Raw genomic sequence first — 27,562 nt, 5'->3', positions numbered from 1 at the left:
CGCGTAGTGCATAGATAGCTATATTATCTATGGTACACGTGATGGGTAACATGCCCTGGGAGCAGAGTCCGAGTCAAATACAGTAAAATACAAAAGCATCAACGAGACAATGACAATTCCCGACTAGATATTGTGCCGGGGTCTGGACGGTTTAATCAATTTAAGGATCATTTACATTATTACTTAACACTTGTTTTTTTGTATATAGCATTTTCTAATTACCAAATATACAATTACAACACCATAGCTACTGAGAAGTTTTATTGAATAGAAATAAGGCCTACTAAGGGGTTTATAGCAACAATGATAACTACAGGTTATTTATTATTGACATGTCAAGGGGGTTAACAACATGTCAAAGGGGATCACAATTTAAAGAGGCAAAGGTTCATCATCATCATTGACATCATCACCATTGTTATTATCATCATCATCATCACTATCTTGTAGTAGACGATATCCATGTGCCATCTTCCTTGGTCTGATCACTAATTGAGGACGACTCACAAGTTGTTGTGGAGTACTACAACACTTCTTAGTAGCCCACTGGAACACACGACTCCATGATATGATGGCAATCAATGACATCACTGCTACTGCCGTCCATGATGATATCTGTTGTATAATGATATCACATTAGGGTCAACCCATCACATTAAGCAATTGATTGTATCAGTAATCACTTCGTAGTTTGCAAATAACATTATAAATGGTAAGATGTATCTACTGAAACAGGTCATTTAGACAGGTCTCATGGGTTTGACTAACTCACCTCAGCTAACAACAGAGCAAAATGCACCCTGACTGTGTGGTGGGGAGTACCATCGCTACCATATAAGTAAATATCAGCACAATTCTCACTAAAATAGGAGCGATATACTATAGTAACCATAGTAACCACTACATTAATGTTAAACAATACCTTTCATGCTCAGTTCTGTAGTGATCTTCCAGACTGTGACAAGTCTCAGACTTCCCTAGAGACACCACCATACTGATGATACAGGTTAGTAGTGCGGTCATCATCACCTCCACCCCATCTACTATGCTACAAGCAGTGGACCTGTAACAGAGATCATGTAATTGTGTGATAGTAAAAAGGCAACATCAAATTCAACGATCAATTTCTGACCCCCACCCTCGTGTCATTGTCTCCCTTTAGTACTAACGTAGTTATGTGTTATCTACATCATACAGTACTATTGTACTGTATGATGTAGTTATGGCCAGGTAACCTATTGAGTTAGTAACCAGTTAAAGTAGATAATTTACAAGAGCATTTACAAGCTCAGACTATCTTCTATGTGTAACTACTAGCTAGGCTAAAAAAACTTCATTCTGAGTTGTGGAAACTGTCTTGTCCATCTACCACTTATATGTGGTCTTGTCCTTAATACATTGTATTGCTTGCCTTGTTAGGGCAGACCATGCACTCAATGAGGAAGACGATGTTGATTTACAAATAACTTCACCCATATGAACTGACAATTAGCTAAGAGTTAGAAAATTACAATTGTAAAGTCTTTCCATATGTAGTTTAGGCACAATATGTAAAGCTACAGTCAGTCAGTTACCAAGCAACAAGGGCAGTTATATAGGATTTCACCAGGGACTAAGGTGATAGTAAAATTCTTTGCAATAACACATGAAAACATGAAGTCTAGCACAGCCCCTGAAGCTATAGCTTTGATGTGTAATGGAGCTAATATGTAACACATGTAAGCATGGAGCTGAAGATGGAAGCATTTCAAGATCACTTCATTCATTAATAAATCTTATCACAAAAAAGTTTCTGTGTACAGTCTTCTCTGTCTGTGGCTTGTAACTGTGCCCCCCTCTCACACTTGGCAATTGATGGAAAGTTTTATCTGGTTGTATATTAACACTAGCATTGGTACCTGCCCTATGTGCAGGACCATCTCCACATTAAACGTTTTAATGCCACGAAGAGGGACTAAGTATTAAACACCAGCACTGCTAATGTAGCTATGTAGGGTACATGGTGATGTCACATTTTTTAAAGAGCATGAGGTTTTCTTATGTCATTAATGATGCAAAACACTAAAGTTTATTGTTTGTGGTTTTTACAGGAATGTAGTTTAATTATTCAGTGCATCTTCCCTACCAGTGACTTCAATGTGCTGTAAAGAACAAATGAAACCTTTGCTGCTTTACATGAGAACTAATGCAACAATAATTAATATATTGGGAACCAAGCATAAATATTAGTGTCCTATATTTGCTGTGTAGCATGTATGTCGATAGTGCTTTAAAGTACATGATCCTTATGCAGTACATAATAATTTATAGTGAAGCATGCATGCAAGGCTAGCTAATTAGTTAAACTGCATGCGAGCTAAGGCAATTGTATACAGTATACCCTACATTACATACAGGTTGTGTACACACGGTACAGTTTCAGTTTCTACATTTTGATGTTTACCTTACCGACTGTCACAAAGAGAAATGAACTTGAGCATAATTTAAAGTCAACACAATTTGCAGTTGTAGTTACTGCATGGCAAGCAAAAGTTCAGAACTTGTCCTATGCACTTTCGGTTCTGATGTTGCAGTGACACATATATATACCTCTTGCCATACAAAAACCCAGTTTTGAAACACCTGCAGTGTAATTGACCAATAAGGTAATGTATGAATCTTTAGAGTGAAAGCATGTAAGCAGGATAGTGAAACAGTTGTGCCAGGTCAGATGCAGTTCCTCGGTGTAAACTATGGATCTGCATGGTTCCAGTATTATCATTTTTCAGATGCACAGTAGTATTTGTTCAATCATGCAAGCTGCCTATTACTATAGCAGTATTGAGGTAAGTCTGAACAAACAGTTTTGCATGTCAGTGCACACCTATGTGCTTAAAACAAAGATGTAGATATTCTGGATACTGGTGAAAGAAGCTTTTACCTACTCTAATACAACACACTGGACCAACACACAGATGGACAAATATGTTGACAATTTGTCTGCCCTGTACCAAAAGTGCTATAAGAGTCCCTATTATGTGAGGTAATTCAGTGCCAGTGCTGAAAAACTGAGCATAAGAGTTTGTAGATGAAGACTTGCATGGAACAGATAGAGCAAAAAGGTGCATCAAAAAGGTCCCAAAAGTGAAAAAAAAAAGTTATGACCTAGGCTGGTTATAATAACTTGGGGTTAAGGGAGGTGCACAAATCGCCACAGTTGTTTATCAGTGGTTTTGACAGGAATGTAGCTCAACTTTTCAGTGATCCTTCCCTACACCAGTGCCTTCATCGCCCTATAAAGAGCGAACAAAAGCACGTATTGATTTGCTACAACACTCGAGTTGCCAGATGATGGGCGTTTAATTTCGCTAAAGTCCCGCCTCGATACGTGCTTTGCATGCCAAGATATGATGAGCTAAAAGTCGTGTTTTGAAAAGGTGTTCACAAAAAGGTACTGAGTAGAAAGAAAAAAATCTGTCAACACGTGGATTTGAACCCACGACCTCTTACACGCTAGTCAGGCGTTCTACCACTTGAACAGTATGTGCTGTGGTTTTCAAAGGAATGTTGCTCAAGTTTTCTCTACACCTTGGCCTTCTACGCGCTGTAGAGACCGAACGGAAGCACGCGTGAACTCGTGATAACAATCTTAGAGTAGGCGGATGATGAGCGCTTCATTATCAGCACAGACTATGTCGATTCGCGCCAAGTCTGGTGAGTAAGCAGCGTGACCGTCAGACAGACAGACAGACAGCTTTATATATATAGATTTCAATGAAAATATTGTAAACCATTCACATATCAGCTCCATAATGGGTAGGAAAGTGAAAGTTTCCTTACAGACAGTGTAAGACATCGTTGTGTTTAACAGACAATACTTAGTTAGCGCTAAGTTCATCTTCGTTTTTCACCCAGTAATTTATAATGAAGAAACTAAGTGAGGCAAGTAGCAGCATAGTATAGTGGTCACAATAGTTCTGATTATTAGTATAGTGGTCACAATGGTTCTGATTATTGCTGTAGTATTCTGTACAGCAATTGTATTTGTCTCATTCATGTGACTACCAGAATAATAGCATAATTATACGTCAAAATCTCAACCTCCTTGATAAATTATTAATGGCATTACCCAAAATGGTACTCTGCTCTTTAATAACCCTATATCCATGATCAACACATTATCCATGATCAACACATTTATTAATTTACATTCAATAATTCGTTTCTCAGAGCAACAAGGCTGTGGAAATGTTTAGACAACACAAGGTTGATTCACAGGTTTTCAATAATGCATACCAGTATGGGCAGGCAGTCAATTTTCATTCTTCACAAATGTGCTACACTTCAGAAATGTGCTACACTTCAGAAGCCACTGTTGCTCCTTATTGTACTTTGCATGGGAAGATCAAAGTGCCACCGTGTGCTGTATTTTCCATATTGTACCGATTAGCTGCATAACTGTATTGTATGAGTCATACAGTACAGTTATGTGTCTAATACAGTACAGTTATGCGGATAATTGGGTAACTACAGTATGCTTGGGCAAATACAGTACAGTTATCCAGCAACAGCAAATAGATCACATGACAACTTACTGATAGTCTGATCACCAAAAATTGAAATGATTTGGGCACTCAAGAAAATCGCTTCAAGCAAGATGACCAGGAAGTACCATAAAACACTTAAAGCACCACCTTGCTTGTGTGTACAAAAATACAGCACTCGGGGGGGGGTATATTGAGGCAAATACAGCACTCAGCTTTGTGTCTTGCTGTGTTAGCCTCTAGTGATGCACCGATACCAATACTCAGTATCAGTCCTATTTTGGCGGTATCAGACTGGCTATAAATGTCCGATACCAAGAGATACTTTGTATGATGTCATCTAATAGCTTTTCAAGATTGTGACAAGCATAGTGGAGTGGAGCAAAAGCTGATATATGCCATGAATTCATTGAAAAAAGCCAGCCATTATTAGTACAGTGGAAACCACGAAATAAGATTCATTGAAACCATAAATGATTGCTATCCCCGATGGCCACAAAACGAGCAAACTGCAGATTACAAATGTGTTTAGTAAGCTAAGTTTATCAACTACTATTGGATGGAATTACTAGCTGTTTTTGTGAGTAATGCCTTAGTGTGAAAAGTATCAGTATCAGATCGGTATCAGTCATTTCCATCTAAAATGCATGCAGCCATGTCAGACTGTTCTCAATTATATGAAGTGAAACAGCTGAGAATCCAACCCAACCATCTCTTCTTCTATTATATGTTAGGCTTCATCATGCAGTATGATAGTACTGGATAGTAGGAACCACAAAGGTGTGGGAGTGTCCCATGAAAACATCACCCAAAAACCAGCCTCACTTTACCTGACGATGATGAGGCAGTATTGGTTAGGTCCCAAACAAGCCTTCAGATCAACCTGAAATGTTTTCATCAAGTTGCTAAGGAAATTTTTTTTAACCAGAATTTTCTACTTATTGACTGACTAACTGACTGATGCCTTCGGAAAAGTGTAACTCGATAACAGCTAAGGCAGCCAATTTACATCACATTGTCTTTGTCTAGTGAGAAAGGTGCCTCTTCTTGGCTATCAGTGCTTCCCATTGAAGAACATGGATTTACACTCCATAAAAGTGCTTTTGTGGATGCATTGTGTTTGCATTATGGATGGTTGCCCAGTGGCTTACCTGCTAAGTGTGTGTGTGGTCATGGCTTCACTGTTGATCATGCAATAACCACGTATCTGGTGCTATGTTATAATGAACTTAGGGATTTCACCGCAGCTGCTTTGTCTGAAGTTTGTCATGATGTGGCAATTGAGCCAGTGTTGCAGCTGACCCCTATCTGGTAAATCTTTTCACTGTGCCACAGCTAATGTGGAGGATGAGGCACACCTGGATGTCAGTGTGCAAGGATTTTGGGGAAACTGTCATCAAAAGGCTTTCTTTGATGTAAGAGTTTTTAATCCCACTGCTCCTAGTTATCAAAATACAGCAGTTTCTTCTCTATATAAAAGGTTTGAGCGCAACAAACAGCATGAGTATATGGGCAGTGTGTAAGGGATGTTGAAATGGGCTGCTTCAGCCCTTTGGTATTCTCTACTTTTGGGGGAATGGGAGGTGCAGCCACTACTGCTTACAAGAGGTTGGAATCTCTGCTTGCTGCTAAGAGAGACCACAGTTATAGTAGTGTAGTGTCCTGGATTAGATGCTCCACCAGTTTTTCTTTACTGTAACCTGCTTGCGTGGAGCCAGGTCTCATCGTGGCAGCTCAGTGACTATGGGAGCACTTGACCTTGCAATATCTGAGGGTCAGGTGCTTCCATCACATGTACTTTGAATTGGTGTTTCTTGTATTTTTCATTTACTTGTTATATTTAAAAAATATATTTTTAAACTGTCCCGATTTAAGGCCCACCCCTTGTACGAGTTATTGTATATCCTCACCATTTGCAGGCGATGATCCGAGCCACCAGGATTACAATCATCACGGCTGAGCAGACAGCCGAGAAACTCGACCCATACGCCACAAAGTAGCAAAAGATATTGCTCCCGTATTCTAGTTTTTCGTTATGAAGATCTATGAACAACGGACAGCACTTCTCGTCCGTACAATCGAATTTGTCCACTATCTCTTCGTGTTTTTCCCATATTGTCAAGGTGCACGTGACCTGAAGAGCGATGACGCAGACAAACAACAACACTAGTGAGACACTCAATATTCTGTTGAAAGTTAACTTGTTTTCTTCTCTCGTATTAGCTACTGGTGAGGTAGTAACTACTCGACCTGTCCGCCTGTTATTAGCCCCTCCCCTTGATGACATTATTGAGTATGAGGCGCTTAATTTAGAGGGTGCGTATATTACCACAGTTTACACTTAAGTCTTCAACCCAACAAATTATATATAACTACAGACAATACAAATGAATGTATTCAACACAACATTATTATAAGATTATAGCCTAAATAGAGAATCCATATTGTGTATGGTATAGCATTGTGTATGTGGGTGTGGCTAAATTGGGAGTGGCTCATCATCGTTGTCATGAAAAACATGTGCTTCCTGTAACTCATCATGTGATACCAGAGATTGTTCCAGGTTGGCTTTTCTTCGATGTCTGCTACCAGCCATCCATAGCAACACCCTCATTCCAGTGATCATACCCAACACAAATAACAGTATCACGGCTACCCATGACGTGATCTGTAATGATGCAATATGATGCCATAATGTAATGCATAGATGAGATACAAAAGAGGACATATGTTGCAGTTGGTGAAGGCACATCTTGGGCGCACATAAATTGCAGATAATTATTTAGTCAGCTAAAAATAAATAATTTAAAAATTCTGGGTCACTCTGAGTGCATATTTGGGCATAACCACACAAAACAGCGAAGCTATGAAAACGGGTGTGGCCTTCAAAAGCCAACATAAAAAGTTGTGAAATCAAAAGTGGCAGCTAAGAAATGGCTGCAATGATGTTAATGCCGTTAATTAAAATTAACATCATTGCAGCCATAGTTTAGCTTAATTTCACAACTGTTTATTCGCCCTGGCCACACCCTCTCTCACAGCTTGGCTGTTTGTGTGGATTTTATTTATTTTTGTACTTTATATGACTCCAAATATGGGTTTGGATTTAACCTTTTCACTTCTTATAACAACAGATCAAAATACTCTAATAGAGCATTCAGCTAAAACTGTAACAACTTTAAACAGGCTGTAGGACCAGGTGTCCTACAGATCTTCAGCACTTGTGCTGTACAGCCTTAATAAAAATAAATAAATAAAAAATATTGGTTTAGGCATTGGTTTAGGTTATGATACAAAATTAATATCGAAACACACCAAATTTTAGCACAATGATCAAACCAAGATGTGTGTGATTTCTTGCCTCCTTCAGAATTTACAAAAAGGCTGTATCTCCCCAGGGATCAGTGTGTGCTGCTTTTTTCTCTCCATATTATAATCATTTCATGTTCGCTCTATTTTTTGCTCGTTATTTTGCCTAATTGTTGTATTTTGCTAGGGGCAAGCCTTAGCAAGCCCCACCATATGAGGATAGCTGTGATGGATTCAAGTTGCTTGCTTGAATGTACTGTATGCTCATCTCCCAATATGGGATAAAGGCTAGTATCCCAATACCCCACCTATGTGCAATAATAAGATGCACCACTACCGCTAAGCCACTACTCTAGGGATACGTGTAACTCTTGCCTGTCAAGTTGGCGGGCCACAGTTGTGCCTTTGTGGGACTTAGTTCCGGCTGATCTTTTATTGCAGGGCGATTGTGTGGGATGGAGGACAGTTTTGAAAGATATTCAGAGAACTATTATGATGTAATTGTATATTGTCACTGTGTGCTTGAATTAACAGTTTCTTAAACGTAAAAAAAAAATAAATAAAAAATAAATTAAAAAAAACCTTGAATGAGATACCAACTGGTTTGTAACATTTATATGGTATGCTCTGTGTGTTGACATAAATTGATATGCTCAAAATCTATTGTCTGTCACTAGGTGTGTCTGTCTGTGTCATCAGCTCTTAAATTTTATGTTACAGTGCTCCAAACCTCTATTATCCAAGCACTTGGTTATCCAAACAGTAGAAATGACTGCTCTATTAGAGCATTTTGTCTAAGATGTATGAGACCTTTAACATGTTCTATTAGAGAATTTGTTCTGTGTATAAATGAATGAGCTTAAACTTTTTGATTATCTGAGGTCACAAGGGGCTGGATAATCAAGGGAACACTGTATTCCTATTTAGTGCCCTTCCACATATTCTGTTTCACTACGGGCTTGCCCCTTCAGTGCTATGCATTCACCTAGTTATATAGCACATAAGTTGAATTGTGTTCATTGATGTCTTTGTGGTGACTGTTGTAATAGAACATCCCCTCAGTCCCTACTATACAGTGCTAAGGTGATTAGATGATACATAAACAAAATATCTATTTAGCCCCCTGGCTATAAGTTACAATCGGCAACACAACAAATAAATGAGGAAAATACCATTCTTAATTAGCTCACCTGAGTTGTTAATAAGGCTTGGTAGACTTGGAAGACATGATTGTTGCCAGTTGGGATATAAATCTCAGAACAACTCTTACTAATAATAGAGCATTAAATGACTCCAATACATCATCAGCAGTTACTAACCTTTCAGTAAAAGTATCTTTGTAAAATTTCTCAAAACTGTCACAAGTTTCTTTCTTCCCCAGTGTCACTATCACAGCAAGGACTGCAGCAAATAATCCAGTCAATGCTATCTCTACTCCATCAACTACTGCAAGGAATCCAGACCTACAGTGATGACCAATTGTCAACAATTTGTTCTTGATTCAACAATTACAACCAAATTCTCGCAACTACCGGGGTACATACAATTCCATTAATTATCAATTGTACACTTAATAGTATAACACTGGAGAGGTCTAATCTGCCGTGGTATCAACCTAACCTGTGTGTGAAGTATGTTCCAGTTAAGGGTGTTAGTGGCAGACCCCTAAAAACTACGTAATTAAATACAGTGAAAATAGTGCAGTGCTTGAAATCTGAAAATTTTTCTGGAAGCATGCACTCCACACCTCCCAGAGTCACATCTATGCCTACTGCATGTTTCACATTGTCCTATCCTTTCACTTGCCTTATATGCTAGGAGCATGCATACAGCAGAAAGTTTGGAGACCATGCCAGTCACCAAAATTTCTGGAGCCGCTCATGGAATTTTTTACTTTCTTTGGTGGCCCATTTCCATTTCACCTTCTTGTTAGTTAAGTTGTCTTTAAAGTCTTGAGTTTCTGTCTATTAGGTAAGGCTGCATGCAGCACAGGTTGCTGGAAGACCTTCAGTGCTGATAATTGTAATACAACCAAGTACTAAGAAATAAATAATAATGTTTGAGAAAACTACAAGGCCTACAAATTTACACTAACTGGAAGGGAGGAACTTCAACAACACCAAAGACAACAAAAAAATGTATTATGACTAACATACAGAACCACTGAAAAGCCTTGATGTCGGAGACTCAGTACTGATGACAACAAAATGTGGCAAATGAAAGCCAGCTAAAGTGACCAGTATGCCCTCGTTCATATAACATTTTAACACTGCAAGGGCAACAATATCATAGAAATATAAAGGATCTAAGAAAGGTGACAGGTGGTACAAGTATCAACACAAGTGTTGACAATTTCCTTGACGATCGATCATATGACAAGTGAACCAGTCAGTGATAGCTGTCAAGTCAGTTGCACCAGTCATATCAACCTTAAGACATTCCCAACAAACTATCAGAGCACCAGTTCAACATGCCGACCAACACACATAACTGTAATGTATACACAGCACACACTGCACAGTTTCACTGTAATTTAATCAGAGCACTGCAAGGAATTTTGATTACTCCTTTTAGTAATGATGGAGATGTAATGTAGTTAGATAACCACGTGATCTTATACAATATTGCATGTGCTAACAAAATTTCTGTCTTAAAGTTGTAGCTTGAGTTATGATAGATTCTATGCCTATAGCTACTGTATGATACTGAACTGCGGGTTCAAGCAGTCTGGTAAGCCATCTTAACTCTATCCCATTCAATCACATTGATGGTGTCAGTGCATGCACGTGACCCCTAGTGAGACAAAACTTGAACAGAACTCTCACCAGTAATCCTTGGTCACACTAATATATCTTACGCAACAACCTGTGAGAATTGAATTACCTGGGAAGTATACAACAAATTACGCACCAGATTACAGGAACGCTTGTAACCTAGCTGTAGATGGCGCTATACTTCTCATGACAGTGAACGCCATCCTTGTAATGGCAGTGAACCCCATCCTTGTAATGATAGTGAACCCCATCCTTGTAATGACAGCGAACCCCATCCTTGTAATGACAGTGAACCCCACCCTAGTAATGACAGTGAACCCCATCCTTGTAATGGCAGTGAACCCCATCCTTGTAATGGCAGTGAACCCCATCCTTGTAATGGCAGTGAACCCCATCCTTGTAATGGCAGTGAACCCCATCCTTGTAATGACAGTGAACCCCATCCTTGCAATGACAGTGAACCCCATCCTTGCAATGGCAGGGAACCCCATCCTTGCAATGGCAGGGAACCCCATCCTTGTAATGACAGCGAACCCCATCCTTGTAATGACAGCGAACCCCATCCTTGTAATGACAGCGAACCCCATCCTTGTAATGACAGCGAACCCCATCCTTGTAATGACAGCGAACCCCATCCTTGTAATGACAGCGAACCCCATCCTTGTAATGGCAGGGAACCCCATCCTTGTAATGACAGCGAACCCCATCCTTGTAATGGCAGGGAACCCCATCCTTGTAATGACAGCGAACCCCACCCTAGTAATGACAGCGAACCCCATCCTTGTAATGACAGCGAACCCCATCCTTGTAATGACAGCGAACCCCATCCTTGTAATGACAGCGAACCCCATCCTTGTAATGACAGCGAACCCCATCCTTGTAATGACAGCGAACCCCATCCTTGTAATGACAGCGAACCCCATCCTTGTAATGACAGCGAACCCCATCCTTGTAATGACAGCGAACCCCATCCTTGTAATGACAGCGAACCCCATCCTTGTAATGACAGCGAACCCCATCCTTGTAATGACAGCGAACCCCATCCTTGTAATGACAGCGAACCCCATCCTTGTAATGACAGCGAACCCCATCCTTGTAATGACAGCGAACCCCATCCTTGTAATGACAGCGAACCCCATCCTTGTAATGACAGCGAACCCCATCCTTGTAATGACAGCGAACCCCATCCTTGTAATGACAGCGAACCCCATCCTTGTAATGACAGCGAACCCCATCCTTGTAATGACAGCGAACCCCATCCTTGTAATGACAGCGAACCCCATCCTTGTAATGACAGCGAACCCCATCCTTGTAATGACAGCGAACCCCATCCTTGTAATGACAGCGAACCCCATCCTTGTAATGACAGCGAACCCCATCCTTGTAATGACAGCGAACCCCATCCTTGTAATGACAGTGAACCCCATCCTTGTAATGACAGTGAACCCCATCCTTGTAATGACAGTGAACCCCATCCTTGTAATGATAGTGAACCCCATCTCACCTCGTACTATTACATATGCAGTATAACTTTTCATTAATGAAATTTGTTGCAAATTTTCTAGTTGTACAAATTTATAATTTCAGTAACATATTTCTGAAATTTCTAAATACTGTACTAGCTAGCTGGTATTTATAGTTCACTGCCTTCGATTACTCGGAGTTTTCTTTACTTTTTATGGTGTACTGTTACTCTCCTAGTCTCCTTTCAGATTAAAACATTTTACTCCCAATAGCTACTGTTATTTCCAAGGTTATCAAATATCCCTCTGTTAGTGGCTTGTTCAGCCAATAATCTGGCACTGTGCCAGACAATTGGCACCATTTCAATAAATACACAATTATCACATTTTCTGCTTTTTAATGAATACTATATAATCTAATAGCTTAGAAGTATTCATAGATTGGTTATTTTGACTCCTGGATACTTCGACTCTTCATCTGTTCAGTTGTTACTGAAAAGCAGCTACATTAAGTTTGGGCAATATTGCCTAAGGAATGTATAAATGTGAAGGTATGGTCCCTCAGAAATTAAGGTCCAGTCATGCTGCATGCATGGGGCTGAGCCCATTTAAATTAGGACACTTTAGATTTGTAACCGGATCTGCAAGAACCCCACATGTTAGTGAATTCCATCCTCTCTATTTAGACAGCCAAAGGAATGGTCAACCAATTTGACCAAAGTTTCAACTTTACAAATCAGGAACTTTTGAAGTTACAGTGCTACAAAGTGGTAACAATACGGAAAATAAACTACAGGTGCTTAATTAAATGGTCATAACTCACGAATACAGTCCTCTACCAAGATGCAGTTTACAGTTTTTTTATGAACAGGCCAGTGTTGGGCAAGTTACTTTGTAAAAGTAACTAGTTACATATTACATATTACTTGCAACAGAACTATTTAGTTACAGTTACATATTACCCATAAAATAAAGTAACTGTAATAATATTACATATTATATTACTTTGTGTCCACAGCCTTAAACTGTCACGTGTGAAACTACCACCTTATCACGTGACATGATTGCGTTGTTGGACAATGTGCAAATCTTGGTTATAAGTAAGAAGCTAGTGAATAAGCTTCATTCAGTAGGCCTCGTTACTTCGTTGTGGTTAGGCATTACTCAGAGGATTACTAACGAGATTAGTAACTTCATTACTTTTAGTAATAATATTACGTCATATTAGACTCGTTACAGTAATTATATTACTTAGGTAACGCGTTACGTTTGTAAGTAAAGTATCTTGCGTTATATTACCTGTTTTCATAGCGTATTTCGTTATATTACTTTGTTACCACAAAAGTAATAATATTACGTAACGCGTTACTCCCAACACTGAACAGGCAAATCCATTGCTGGGTAAGTTTTGTCTTCCAGACCCTTCCTATGACCACGGCGAAGACAAAAACGTGAGAAAAACAAAAACAAAAAACAAAAGTGAACCGCTCATCCAACAAGAGACAGAGAATACTCATATCTTTCATCTCTGTTAGGGTACTGACACAAACAAAGAGTTTCCAACTCCACTTGTTTTGGGGATCACAATGCTATCTAGGTTTTTCCTGTTAGCGCCTTCCTTCATTGTGAAACAAGCACTTAAAAATTATGATTTTTTCAGTTTCGCAAATATTTCACCATTGCATTCATTGCACTCTACTGTAAAATTAGGCTTGTACTAACATGTGACTAACATGTGGGACCTAGTCACATTTTACTTATAGACTCCCTGGGCTAGAGGTAAGCAACTCACACAGGCTTTGCCTTTTGTGTAAACCCTTAATTCAGTTAGTGCCTAACTGGTGAAACTGATACCATCATAGCTAGGTATACAGTGAAGCCTCAACACCTCTCTAATCCAGAAAACATTGTTTTGTATACCAAAATGACTTTTTTTTGTGTGTAATACTCCCTCGATAATCTTGTCCCAATGAACGTCGGATTATAGAGGTTTCACTGTATACCATATAGCCTAAATATTTTGAGATCACCTTTTCGAGGCTTTATCCTTGAAAAATATAGACCACCACTTATTGCATATGGGATTGTTCTACCCTCGAAAATTTTGCCACTCAGGCTATACGGTATACCCTTTGGACTCAGATGCACACACTCACTTCCTAAACAACAGGGTTCTTATCAACAGGAATATCATCATGAGGAAGGCACAGCCCGCCAGTGCTGCAGACCCGTAGATCACGAGATGACACTTGTTGTTGTGGATCTTGATCGCCGGCTCCTCCTCGTCATAGTCTATGAACAAGATGCACCATTCACTCTTGTCATCGTCTGAAATATTAGACCCAAACTTGTCCACTATTTCGTTATATTTGATCACCATTACTGACAGACAGGTTATGTTAAAGACCATGGATACTCCATACAACATTATCATCAACAAATTAATCAGCCTGCTCGATGTTAGCGATCGTCTCCCAGTCTCTGCAGTAGCGGTACTACCATAGTTTTCGTTGCTAGCTACCGACGTGCCGCCTTCCATGTTGCAACAATCTGGAGGCGTTGCTTAAATATTCACGTGAGCCGATAACCTATGGCGGCGGCCTACCCTCTGTACGCAACTTATTCTCGTACTTATTTTGACCATATAGTTCAATAGTGCACAAAGCCTTATTTTGAATTATATGGTAGAAGTGTCTGGTAAGGGATCGGATATACGGATACTATCTGGGCACTTTGTAGATCAGGATTCTCAGTCTAGCGGATACTGATTCAAGTGTTTTAGTGATGACCGGGCTACGCCAGACCATAGATTATATAGTCTATGAAAATAATCTATAAGAATGTTGGTTAATAAAATCAAGATAAATTGAACAAATAATAATACTATATATACAGTGTGTCATCACAGTATACATTACTGGTGTTATGTAAGATTCTATAGTCCTGATCATCCGCCCGTCCGCATCATTTTTGTTGGCTAGGGAGTGACCAAAAACTAAAGTATGACTTGGAGTGGCCTAATTATGATTCCTATCTAATTTTTGAATTTATTATGTTTGATTATTGTGTGATAATTATCTACACTGTATGTTGTCAATACTTGCTCAATTTTTTATTAAACAGCTGCAGTGTTCATGTGGTACATTAAAATTAACACACATACTAGCACATGTACAAAACACACATTGCATTGTATGGTAAGTTGTATTACTAAGTTTATCATACTGTGTACAAGAGACATAATGGATGGTAGCTAGCTAGCTAGTGATTGTTCTATTGGAATATAATTGACTGTTTCACTGATAACAAAGTAATCCAGCCGATATTACCCCATTAGTTAGATAATCTATATTCTGTATCACTGCAGTGGATAAATATTGTACATGTCAAGTTATAAGTGCATAATTTGTATTTGAAATTTCACATTATATTCCATTAACACGAAACCAATAGGCTTAAAATTTACTCATTATAATTTATGAAATTGCCAGCAAAATCAGCCCACTATATACCTTCAATTATCATGTACACATGCTGTACACATGCTGTACACATGCTGTACATGTACAATAATACAGCTGAACATTTAAAAAAAGAAGAAAAATTGATAATATACATTACACAATTTTACATAAATATTGTTGTTTGAAAATTCAACCAGAGCCCAATACCAGAACAATCATTATGATAATTATAAATTCTTATACTGGGATTGGTTCTTTCTATATACGAATTTAACTGCAAACTTTTTTATTAGTGGGAAGATATTGTGAAATTCTGCTTATTCTATCTGAAATACTGCACATTACAGTGCTTATTGTGTATGCCTCCCGCTAAGCCAGAAATACTGCCATGCAAATTAAGTACATAGTAATATGAGTTACGATTGGGTAGTTGTCACATTATAATAAATACAAGTGTATGAGCTGATGAAAGACTGAAGACTACACACATACTGGCACGTGCATTTTCTGCTATAGTGACATGATAAAAATAAGTATGAATATAAAATATTGAGCCACCAACTGTACAATAATGTACCTATCAATGTCATGCCCAACCTACCCCAGGTCAGGGAATTGCAAAGGCAATTTACTCACCGAGGCCCTGGGGACAACTTCGAGTTCTAAATCTCTACTACTTTGTATTATTTATCTCGGGAATCATTAACAATATGGTGATTAGTGTTGCAAATGCCTCTACCCTGGGGATGAGTTAGGATGACCATTCCCTTGGAAATTCCTACCCGCTGCCCAATCTGGGGTAGGTGCATGGGGCGTGACATTGATTCGTGCATAATATTATAGTAAAAAAGTACTACAGTCATACAGTACAATGACAGTAACGGACAGTACTGTATAATGAAATATTTTTCAATTTTCTTTAGAACTCAGATGGTACTTGAAACTGAGTATGCTATACAATATACAATGACGATAAGCTAAAGTCTACATACGCAATTATTTGTATCAGCTTACCTAATAATAGCTTCAATCTCTCATTGCATGACATGACCACAACTAACTGTAAGGAAAAAAAACAAAGTATAATTCATAAAAATAATTGGTAATCCCTGCCAACAATTGTTTAGCAACTGTTGCCATGACAGTTGCAAAAAAACATTTCCAGTATATGTTTACCATGGATGATTATTATGAATTTTTGATATATTGGTGTCTCAAAATACAGCTACGTGGTGAAATAAGGCTTATTTATTTATTTTTATTTATTTATTATTACTTTATGGCAAGTATTCCAAGGGTCTGCAAGCAACTGGTGCTTGCAGCCTAACTTGTTAGCCACTTTCATTACAAACTAAGGCTAACAACTGGTAAGCCACTAAAGCCAGACTTCTTTATGATGGTACACTCCATGCTAGCAGACTTCTTGTTCACTAGTGTAAATCCAATTCTTAATGTACGGATACCAATTTCAAGACGTCTAACTAATAATCTTATGTTTCAGACAATGCATGCAGAGGACACACTCAAAAAAATACACATGAAAATGGCCCATAATCGTTACAAAGTAAGTAACTCATGTACACATGCAGGAGACTTTTCTCCAAACCACACTTTCACAATCCTCTTAGTAGCCTTCTCTATGGCACACATGCAACTGGCATATAGTAAGATAGCACATACGCACACAATTACCCAAACACACTGTGACACTACCAAAAAGCTACCATTACAATCCCCTTAACGTACATAAGCCAGTACTCCAACAGTAAAATACCACGTACTATTGGGGTACATACAGGTAAGTCACACTTCAACTACATCATTAGAGTGTGACTGAAGCTACAGTGTGCATAAGGCAAACTCTCTATACGACCCAAGATTGGCAGGCATTACAATAATAATAAATAAGCAATTGAGAAAGTTGTCAGTGCTACATAAGGTCAGTACCACATGCGTACATCAACTTGCTGCCTCAACCTCACATGATGTGACACAAAAGTTCAGAATACCATATTACTAGAAATCTAAGGTAGCCCTGTAAATGTTTGACGTATGATTTAACACATTTTAAGGAATCAGTATAACAAGTGTGGCAGGTACATTTTATTCAGGGTTGTGTGAGATGTCTGTAGGATGATTTTTAGAGGTGGAATTATGGACAGCATCCATCCTTTTAGGGTAGCCCTACTAAACAGTACTACCTCACTGTTTGACTTGTAGTATTAAAATTTTTAGTTATAGTTTTAGTGGGAGTCAATCACTCAGATGACAACTGATTTGTCAAATTTCAGATTTCAATCCAAACTTCGATGGTGAAATTTTACTGCTACAAACCTCCATATTATACTAAAGAAGCCACTAACAATATCGTTTGTCACTTGATTACTGTTATACTAAGGAAATATCAGGACTTTGACAAATTTAAAATTTCAGCAGTTTGATTGATGATATTCCACTCAGTGATGGACCCCTTGAGTTTTAGTTATGGTCATGGTTGTAACTAACACATTTATCTTACAAAATTAGTACATTTAACTAAAGCAACTAATTCTAAAGTACTAAAATAGATTTGAGAGTTCTGCATGGGTTGATCCTCCATGGAAGTTGCTGTTAAACAATCTGATTGACAAACAATCCTGACACATGACAAATATGAGGTCATTTAAAAACTCATTTTACAAGACTCTAATAATGTTGCATAGTAGTCAATGATTGTAGAGATCATTAAAAATTCTGGTAGTGTTTATTGGGATCTTGCAGCTTGTCATATGATAGAGGAGTGGCCACATTACTACGCCTCCTGCCAACCATCCAAAGCAACAGTCGTATTCCAGTGACCACACCCATCACAAATAACAGTATCACAGCTACCCATGATGTGATCTGTAATGATGTAATATGATATCATTACAAGTATCATGTGATGTTGTATACATATGGGATTTGTCAAATCATATCACATTTTAAACCATTACATTTGAGTTATGCACCAAAATGATTTAATAACTTTCATAAATTCAGTTTTGTCAAACAGGTTAGTTACCTCACTGTTCCTTGTCCAATGCAAAATAAATGTATTTTACACTATAATATGCAAATCTTTACAAAAGAATTTAATTTACTTGCTCTACACAATGACAATGCTGACTGCACTCCATCACTATAGTGACATAATACATGCTCCATGATGAACACAAGAGTGGCTCCAGAAATTTTGATGACGAGTCAGGGGTATATTTAGGGGGTTTCCTGGGGTTCCAGAAACCCACTTTGAAATTTGGGCTTGTAGCAAGAAACCTGAATATACAGAAGATGGGAATAGAGGAGACTACAGTACATGTAATTGGAAACTTGCTTTCAAAAGTTTTAGGAGAGAACAATAGTGTGAATTTAGCTATACAAGGAAGGCCCCAAACCACAAGGTGTTAAATCAGCAGGTTAGTATCCTGGTGGCCGTAGGCAAAACTAAACTTGGGGGAGCCCCTAAAATGGTAGAAAGCAATAAGCACGCACTGCATTGTCCATTTATAGGCCTTTCATAATAGCACAGATCACGCAACCCCAATCATCTATACTAGTTATATGTATGTCACTATATGGCTTCTTTTTGCAGTTTTTGCTCCTTTAAGACTTAATATACATGTACTCTGTTAGAGCTCTTCCTAGCAATGTTTGGCAGTCTTCCAGCATCTATAATCCATTGTGCTTCCAGTTTGTCAGCTATAATATAGCTGATCTTGAGACCTTTACAGACAAAAAATTAATTGTTACTCCGTATATGTCACTGATCCACTTGATTGTCTTATCACGAACAATACAGTGCAGGAATTTTGGTGCCAATTTCCATCAGGACAACTTTTAGTAAGCCCAGTCAGGGCTCGACAGGAAGGATGCACCAAAGGCAGCTAGGTCCCAGCTTAGAAGCAGCAAATGGGCATACCAGCCAAGCTATAGAAACTATATGGTTAGTTTAGTAATGTACAACTCACATGCATTGGTCATATATAGTACAAAGCTAAGGAAATCATGCTTTAATTGATATGTGGATAGAAGGCTATTCATACATAACTGTGGTCTGAAAACCCTAGAAATGCCAATGTATAGCTACAAAGGCTGCAAATGTAATTGGGTGTATGAATAGAAAATAATAATAATTTACTGATATATAATATTGCAGTATTATAGTATTACATATATGAAACCTGCTGAGCTCCTGTGCTTGCAAGCTAGCTACTCAGCCTATCCTTATGTAAATCAGAACAAACCAACACAGAAACCTGACAATTGTTTTGACATGACACAGTGTGCATGCATTAGGGCCATTTTCACTTTGGGAAATAACTAGATAACAATTTAGAATTATGACTTCTAAAAGTTATTCTTCTAATTATTGTACTCGAGACGTATATACCTTTCACCAATCATAGCAGCTACAATGCACACATGATGGACTTACCTTAGTCCTCCTTTGTGTCCCATTTCTGTCTGCTCCATCATAATGTACGTAGGTGTTGATTCATGGTGTCATGATGACTTCGGTACTTTACTTTTTGTAGATATTGATTGTAAAACTGCTTCTCGTACTGTTCTTCATTTGTTCACTGTGTGATGGGTGGAACATTGCTGGAAATGAAGCAGATTGGCTTACTAATTGATAGTCAGGGCATCTGTTAAGCCAAAGTTTCCATTGCTACTGGCAGAAGTACTGCACGTACTGCTCTTCATTTGAAATACTGCATAATGGGTGAAATATTGCTGAAAACAAAGTGGAATGGAATGCATCTCTGTAATTAAGTCAGGGTGCACACTCAGTCGCTTGTCTGGTGCCATTCTTTCCTTTGATGTGGTATGTACGTCATCTTTAATGAATAATGTGATTGCAAAAGAATAAACAAACAATTTTACATTTGAGTCAAGATCATAGAAATAAAAAGCAATGAAATGAGGGAGGTCATTTATGCCTGCAAATGTATACCATACAAAACAGCCAAGCTGTGAAAAAGGTGCGGCCTTAAAAAGCCTGGGTAAAAAAAAGTTGTGTAAACAAAGTGGTGACCAAGAAATGGCTGCAATAATGTTAATGCTAATAAATTTTAATAATGGCTGTGTGCATTGTTAAAATTTATTAGCATTAACATCATTGCAGCCATTTGTTGGCCACCACTTTTGATTTCATAACTTTTTTACTCAGGCTTTTTAAGGCCGCACTTTTTTCACAGCTTGGCTGTTTTTGTGCGGTTATCACTTCTTTTTGTAATTGCAAGTTCCAAAGCCAGCCAATGGTTGGCCTTGACACTTCCTTTTTGTACTTTTCCCCTTTAGTACAAGAATCGTCAAAGACTGCAAAGAACTGAATTTGGAAGGCACGAAGATAGCTGAGCAGATTCGACTCATGGGAGACGTCCTTTCCTGAGGAAGTTTCCAAAGAAGAAATGATTAAAGCACTATCGAACTACGGATACATGAAAATGGCAAATTTCTTGGTTCCATAAAATGAGTATGTTGCCCACCTGCACCGGCTGTACTTGGATGCATAACACACGCTATTTTCATAATTTTTGTAGTACTCTAATAGAGCACACATTTTTTGAGCATTTCAATGTTCTAGAACTTCCACTGACAGATCTACGAGTTATTATTCTAGTGTACTAAACCGGAACTTTCATTTTTAAGGTAGAAATTACGTGAGGTGAGCAACTGACAGTGGAAGCAGAGTAGTAAAGGGCTTGGGTATATAGGTGTGGAGGTTCCTGGCTTAAAACCTGGTCCGATGTTTTTTGCATATGTTTTTTACATTTTGCTTTATATCTCCTTAGCTAATACTCTCAGTACTTTCAAACCACAAAAGTGTACAGACTGATTTTCAAGTTATTCTGTCAAGCAGATTCCCCCTGTAGGCGTAACAACAAATCGCTTTTGTGATTTTCAAAATGGTGCAAAATTCCATTATTCTTACTTCAATCTGTATGACAATTGGGCTGTTAATGTGTTGCATTATGCTCTTACTGTCCTCCAAATTTGACGCCAATCGACTAAAGCATACACAAGTTATAGCGAGTGGAGTGAAAGAAAAAGAAAAGAAGCAGAAGATGGAAGAAAAATATGAAGAAATAAGACAAATTTTGAAGGCGCATATCTCAGTGATGGCTAGACGGATTCAACTAAAATTTAGAATAGGAGGTTCCCTACTCTGAGGGAGTTTCCACAGCAAAACCAGTTAATTTCAGTTCAGGCACTATTGAGTTACGAATGTGTGAAAAACAGCGTTCTCTTGGTTCCTATAAAAGACAAACTTGTCTGTTGCACGTCCGCACTAGCTTTACTTGGCCGTATGACACATTATTGTGTGTCCTGATAATTCTTACTTCAGTCATGGCTATACTAACAGGCTGTATAGTGACTGAAATAGGAATTAAACGTCCACTACTATAGCTGCTAATGACCTTCCTTGTTCCATTGCTTTTCTTTCTAGTATCCCTACTCAAAAAATTTGTAATTTTTCCTTACTTGTACTGATAAAACTTATGTATTTGCAACCAGCTGAGTAAAAACTCTCTAGGAATTCAGCAATTAACTGAAACTTGGGCAGTTCACTCCTTTGTAACCTAAAAGCAAATGCAAGCTTGGTGATTAGAGTGACGTAAGGAATCTGGTTCTGTTCACATATAAATAAACATTTGTCTGCAATGGATAATGTCAGCACTAATTGCTCGTTCTTATTTCAATTAACATAGTGCACTACTTCATATGTTGCTTGCAGCATGTTGCAGGGTACACTAGTTACCATATCAATAGCTATTGACCACTGAGTGATTAGACAGGATTTGGGAGGAAGGTCAGGCATGTAAATTAGTTAGGCGGTACAATTGGCGCTGTCTTCAAGCACCGGCTAGTAGCTGATTTTTGAGTAGCTCTGGGGTAGATCCCCTGGGGCCCCTGCCCTGATCAATGAATCGGCATGAACACGGACTGGTTTTAGATCATTACCATTGTTATCTGATGTCGTTATACTCACTGTGAAATGGCTGCCACCTTTGATTTCACAACTTTTTTCACCCAGGATTTTGAAGGCCGTATCCTTTTATACAGCTTATAATTAGCTGTTTTGCATGGTCCTACTAAACCAGAGAAAGTTGAGGGAAACTTTTCTACTTACTGATTCTGTCGTGTGCTGTTTGGAGTTCCCTTTTGCTGGAAGGAACATTGAGATTTCATTTCTGAATATTAACTCACCTGTAACAAAGTCTATCAGTGATAATTATATATGTGTGGATAATGTTTGTGTTGTACGTTAGACAGTTTGATGAAGATGACATGTGAGCAATCAGTAGGTTATTATGATGTCTCTGCAAATGCTACTAAGGATTGTTAGAAAGCAGCAATTTCATTTTTTCAGCTCAGGCTTGCTCTGCTAGATTTAAAGAAGCATTCCAGTGAGGAAGAAGGACAAGTATCACTACCTAGATTGGAACTATAATCCAACAACTACTGTATAATACTCTCAATAGCAGCTTGACGTATTATATTGAAATACGTCAAGCGATTAGCCAATAGAATTAGTGTTACACTTGTTTGTCAAGGTCCCATGACAAAAATCTATAATACTAATTTGATTGGCTAAAATAGTGTGGTGTGTTTATATTAGAAGTAAATGTCCGATTTGACAACTATTATTACCATAGTGATAGATGCCCCCAAGGTATGACACAATACGGTTGCTTAGCAACGGTTGCTAGGTAACCATAAATCATTTTGATACCATGGCAACGGTTGCCAGACAACGGTTGCTAAGTGTGATTGGACTTTTGCAGTGGTTATTTTTTGAATTTCTGTGGCCTAGTAACAGTTGCTATGGTTATCGGATTAATTTGCAATAGGACAGATGGCTGTGGTATTCCGGATTAATAGTTCTCGCATTGTAAACAGGAAGGAAATAGTGCTTGGTTTCGCCTCGCACTATTTTACTCCTTCCTGTTTACAATGCTCGCACTATTAATCCCGAATACCACAGCCATCCATCCTATTACATATACTTATACACTGTACAAAAAGATATGTTTCCATGATGTTTCTGTAATGAAACTTAAATAAAATTTTCAGGAAATGTATAAGTTTATCACAAAATTGTCATAATTCATGCACATTTTATGAAAGGAATTAGGCACATTCATGTATATAATTACCGAAAGATAAATTAATAGTGACAATTCCTTACACAATTCCATATACATTTCCTTTATTTCAGGAATTGCGCACATTCGGGTATTTCTGACTCAAGGAAATGTCATAATTCATTATGTACGAAACGTCAGGAAACATAATTTTTTGCACAGTCAATTAGTTGTCATGATAGAAGTTTGAGCAATTTGTTACAAGAGAAAAAAATGTTTTGAAATTGATAAAACTAAATATTCATCATTGTGTATGGAAGTTGCTCCACGTCACAATTATTTTAATGTCTGAAGTTCATTGCAAAAGGTGTTAAGCAGGTGTTCACAACCATTACTGGAGAGAGTGTTACAGAATTGTACTATTATGAAGAAAGTGGTAATATGAGAGAGCGATCACTTTATTTAAAGCAGCTACTCTATCGTAGCTTTACGGCATGTGATTCAACATAGACAATTTTGTGTCAGCAACATCTTTACTTGATTCTTGGAGAAAGGGCCAGCAGCAACTTATTGGCAGATTTGGAGTTACTTAGCTTAAGACTGAGAAAAATCTTCTATGTACCATCGTAAAGAACATCAGATAGGTTCAGCAAGTTGTCATCATTAAAGATGAAAAATCCCTAGATACTTGAAACACTGCTCTACAGTAATGAGATCTGATCAGTAGCATCTTCAGCTATCTATTAAACTACTGCAACCTTGAAATTAACTAATCAATCTGCTACTGAAGTTACTTCAAAGTCTCAACATGGGGGCTGGTTGTGCTAAATAACACATCAATGCAACATGTCACTACAATTGCATGCAACGTAGATGATTCACTGCACTTAGTAGTATCTCCAGCACAGAAGGGCTATTATTAATGATGTAAGTTGTAATGATGTAATGGGTGTGCATTATATAGAACGACTGTTGAACAAACTCACTAATTTAGTCACCTAGAAAACATGATAGAAGAAGTGTCTTCACCAGACACCTCACCCTGAACCATGTGCAACACCTACAAGCAGGCAAGTTCAATAGCTTCATTGATTTGAGTCTTCTTTCACTACAAAACTAATGCGTGTAGCTAGGGTTTATGTAGCTAAGCATTACCCTCCAGGGGTATTTCGTATTTCGACTTGTGTTGTTACTGAAATAGAAATTCTGCTCAGCCATACGCCTTATGTTAATAATTCTATAATATCTTGCATGCTTTTCAAAGGACTATAGTGTCCTCTGGAGGAATTTCAGTCCCTCATTTCCCCATTATGGGCTAGAGTTATATTTTTAATGAGGTAATTAGCCATACTCACCTCAGCTGTTACTAAGGCTTGGTACACCTGGATATAACGACCTCTGTATGGTCCAAGGTAGATATCCCCACAGCTCTTACTATAACGAAGGGTATTATCAACTGGAGTGTTAGTGATATCTTACCTGAACCCAGCCTTCTTGTAAGGCTCCTCCAAACTATCACAAGTCTCATTCTTCCCTAGTGTGATGATCACAGCAATGACAAGGGCAAATATTCCAGTAGTGACGATCTCCACGCCATCCAATAAACTGGACAGTCCTGAACTATATGACAACAACAACCTTTAAATGATATCGAATATACAAGACTTTGCATGCATACATGACTGCTATATACTTGTGGGGCAGCTCAACAGCTCTATATGTGGAATCCAAAAATATTCTAGTTTATTCAATGGTAGCCCCTTAAGGTTTGCCTTGATGTATTTCTTGGTAAATCATGTAATCAGCATAAGCTGTTTTTCCTTACCAGCTAAACCAATGATATACATCACAAACATATTTAGGGGGTTCCTGCAGGGTTCGGAAACGTTGAAATCATTTATATTGCAATCATGAATCTAGTAAATTTTGAAACACACATAAAACAATCCCAACAGAGGGTATATATAGATTCTGTTTACCATTGCCTGGCCATGGGAGATGAAGCTGTCTGGTAGATAAAGGCTTAGCTATTAACTAATTACTACCACATTATAATATTATAATAGGTGTGTGTACCTGTAATAAGGTCTGTATTGTACAGGCTCTTAACACTAGACAGTTTTCCTCTTTAGGGCATGTCCCCTGTGTAACGTGTGCTTCTGTTTCAGTACTGTTAGCTATAATATTGGTCAAGATATCGACAGAAAATCCATTTTAAAGATTTTGTAGTCAAATGATACAGATTCTAAGGTATTTATTATACTAAGTAGTGGTCAAGTCTTATTTCTGAGTTGTAGGGTGGGAATTGTCCCTTCCCCTTACGCGATGAATATATAGCTCAACTAATATACTAGCCATACTATGAGCTGCATGTTATGAAGCGTTTGTCACTGCTATAGGCTGTAATACAATTTTTGACCTACAAAACCTGGAGAGTGTCACGGAAAGATTACAATTAAAACTACTATGCAACCAGCTATCCATACACACAATAAGAGGCCAGTACTGTGGGAGACAGGATCTTCACAATGAATGATCAAGGGATAGTTGAAACACTTGTGACTAGGATCAAGAATTTGATCATAAACACATTGTTTGCTTGATTGCACCTATAAAACTGCCTTGATCATTCTTATGTTGAGTCAGGAGAACCTGCACTAAAGGTCTGTGGGAAACTTTATTCTACGGACTTCTTGATTCGCTACACAAATGCCCCTTGATTGCTTGATCCAATTTCACAACTGTAGTCAGGTACTATGGAGGTGACTAGCCCTTGATGACGCATACAGCTATAGATGATCTGTGGTAGCCGCTCACCTCCTAAAGATGGCCGTTTTAAACAGAAGGAAGATGATCATGAGAAAAGCACAACCGGCCAGCGCCCCTGAGCCATAGATGACCACGTGACACTTGTTGTTTTTAAACTTCAGAGTTGGTTGGGCTTGGCTATCATCATAATCCATGAACAAGATACACCATTCGTCATTATCATCATCAACGTCATCAGGGTCCCACTTATCCACTAGCTCATTATGTTTAGCTACCATCACCACGAGGCAGACTATGTGGAAGACGATGGATACTCCGAACAACAATGTCAGCAATAAATTAACCATCCTGCTGGTTGTTAGCGGGTTACGTCGCTCTTTTATGGCGGACAGATCTGTCTGTTGAATTTCGTTACCCTCTACTAATGCCTTCGTTTCTGACATGACGGAAATTGATAGGCGTGGCTTGATTTTGCACAAAAGCGCTAGGCTTAGGCCACTCCAAATAAATTTCCTGTTTCCCATCCACCGCCTGCATCTGGTTACTATAAGCTCTAAATAGAGTCCATTATTTTCTTGCATACTGACAGGCTTAGTAAAAGCCATTTTGAAACAGTGTCAGCAATGCTATCAAGTCGGCGCAATCTTCACGTTTGTGTTATTTTTGCAGCTTGAAAAGGAAGAAACATGCTTTTGTGCAGCTTTTTTAGCTGTGCCAGGAAAATAATGGCTCGAAAAGTCTGGCGTCCTCACCTTATGAAGGACATTACTAAGATCGACGTAGAGCCACTAAATACATCCTCCAAGACTACATCTCTGATTACAAAGTCCGTTTAACAAAACTCCAACTAGCTACTTCCTAGCTTTAATGTATATATCCGACATTATGTTTTTTTATTAACAGCACCAAGAACTCTACCTCAAGTTTTAATATCATATCATTTTCAAACAGCAGAACAAGATCCTCTGCTCTAAAACTTAGGCCGCACAACTGGGCTGATACATCTTTCACCAACAAACAACATCACTTTTATTTTAATCGTATATGCAGACTATGGAACTCTTTACCAATCATTAACATGAATTTATCATCTTTTACCATAAAAATCAAATAAAATCGTTCTTTTGGAAACATTTCACTGCCAACTTC

At 38.3% G+C, this 27,562-nt stretch overlaps 3 protein-coding genes across 4 annotated transcripts; all 3 read right to left on the bottom strand.

Annotated features, from left to right (window-relative positions):
• Window positions 1-167: 167 nt before the first annotated feature.
• Window positions 168-6,823, bottom strand: LOC136268469 (uncharacterized). Its single transcript, XM_066063822.1, has 4 exons — window positions 6,434-6,823; window positions 923-1,063; window positions 773-860; window positions 168-615 (listed from the first exon to the last, which is right to left on the bottom strand). The coding sequence occupies exons 1-4, from the start codon at window positions 6,808-6,810 to the stop codon at window positions 373-375; spliced, it is 849 nt and encodes a 282-aa protein (XP_065919894.1). The 5' UTR covers window positions 6,811-6,823; the 3' UTR covers window positions 168-372.
• A 34-nt stretch (window positions 6,824-6,857) lies between these two features.
• Window positions 6,858-14,665, bottom strand: LOC136268471 (uncharacterized). The gene is made up of 4 exons (XM_066063823.1): window positions 14,226-14,665; window positions 9,152-9,295; window positions 9,023-9,101; window positions 6,858-7,191 (listed from the first exon to the last, which is right to left on the bottom strand). Exons 1-4 carry the CDS (start codon window positions 14,606-14,608, stop codon window positions 7,003-7,005), a joined length of 795 nt encoding a protein of 264 aa, XP_065919895.1. The 5' UTR covers window positions 14,609-14,665; the 3' UTR covers window positions 6,858-7,002.
• Window positions 14,666-16,357: 1,692 nt separating this feature from the next.
• On the bottom strand, window positions 16,358-26,901 carry LOC136236372 (uncharacterized). Of its 2 annotated transcripts, XM_066026513.1 has the most exons (5): window positions 26,462-26,901; window positions 25,124-25,264; window positions 25,000-25,078; window positions 16,548-16,593; window positions 16,358-16,485 (listed from the first exon to the last, which is right to left on the bottom strand). In XM_066026513.1, exons 1-5 carry the CDS (start codon window positions 26,854-26,856, stop codon window positions 16,460-16,462), a joined length of 687 nt encoding a protein of 228 aa, XP_065882585.1. In that variant the 5' UTR covers window positions 26,857-26,901; the 3' UTR covers window positions 16,358-16,459. The 2 variants fall into 2 exon arrangements, with proteins under 2 accessions (XP_065882585.1, XP_065882584.1); XM_066026512.1 differs by lacking the exons at window positions 16,358-16,485; window positions 16,548-16,593 and adding an exon at window positions 18,157-18,416.
• Window positions 26,902-27,562: the final 661 nt, after the last annotated feature.

Source organism: Dysidea avara, chromosome 10 (assembly GCF_963678975.1).
Source record: "Dysidea avara chromosome 10, odDysAvar1.4, whole genome shotgun sequence".
Lineage (NCBI taxonomy): Eukaryota > Metazoa > Porifera > Demospongiae > Dictyoceratida > Dysideidae > Dysidea > Dysidea avara.
This window is presented reverse-complemented; position numbering and strand designations above follow the sequence as displayed.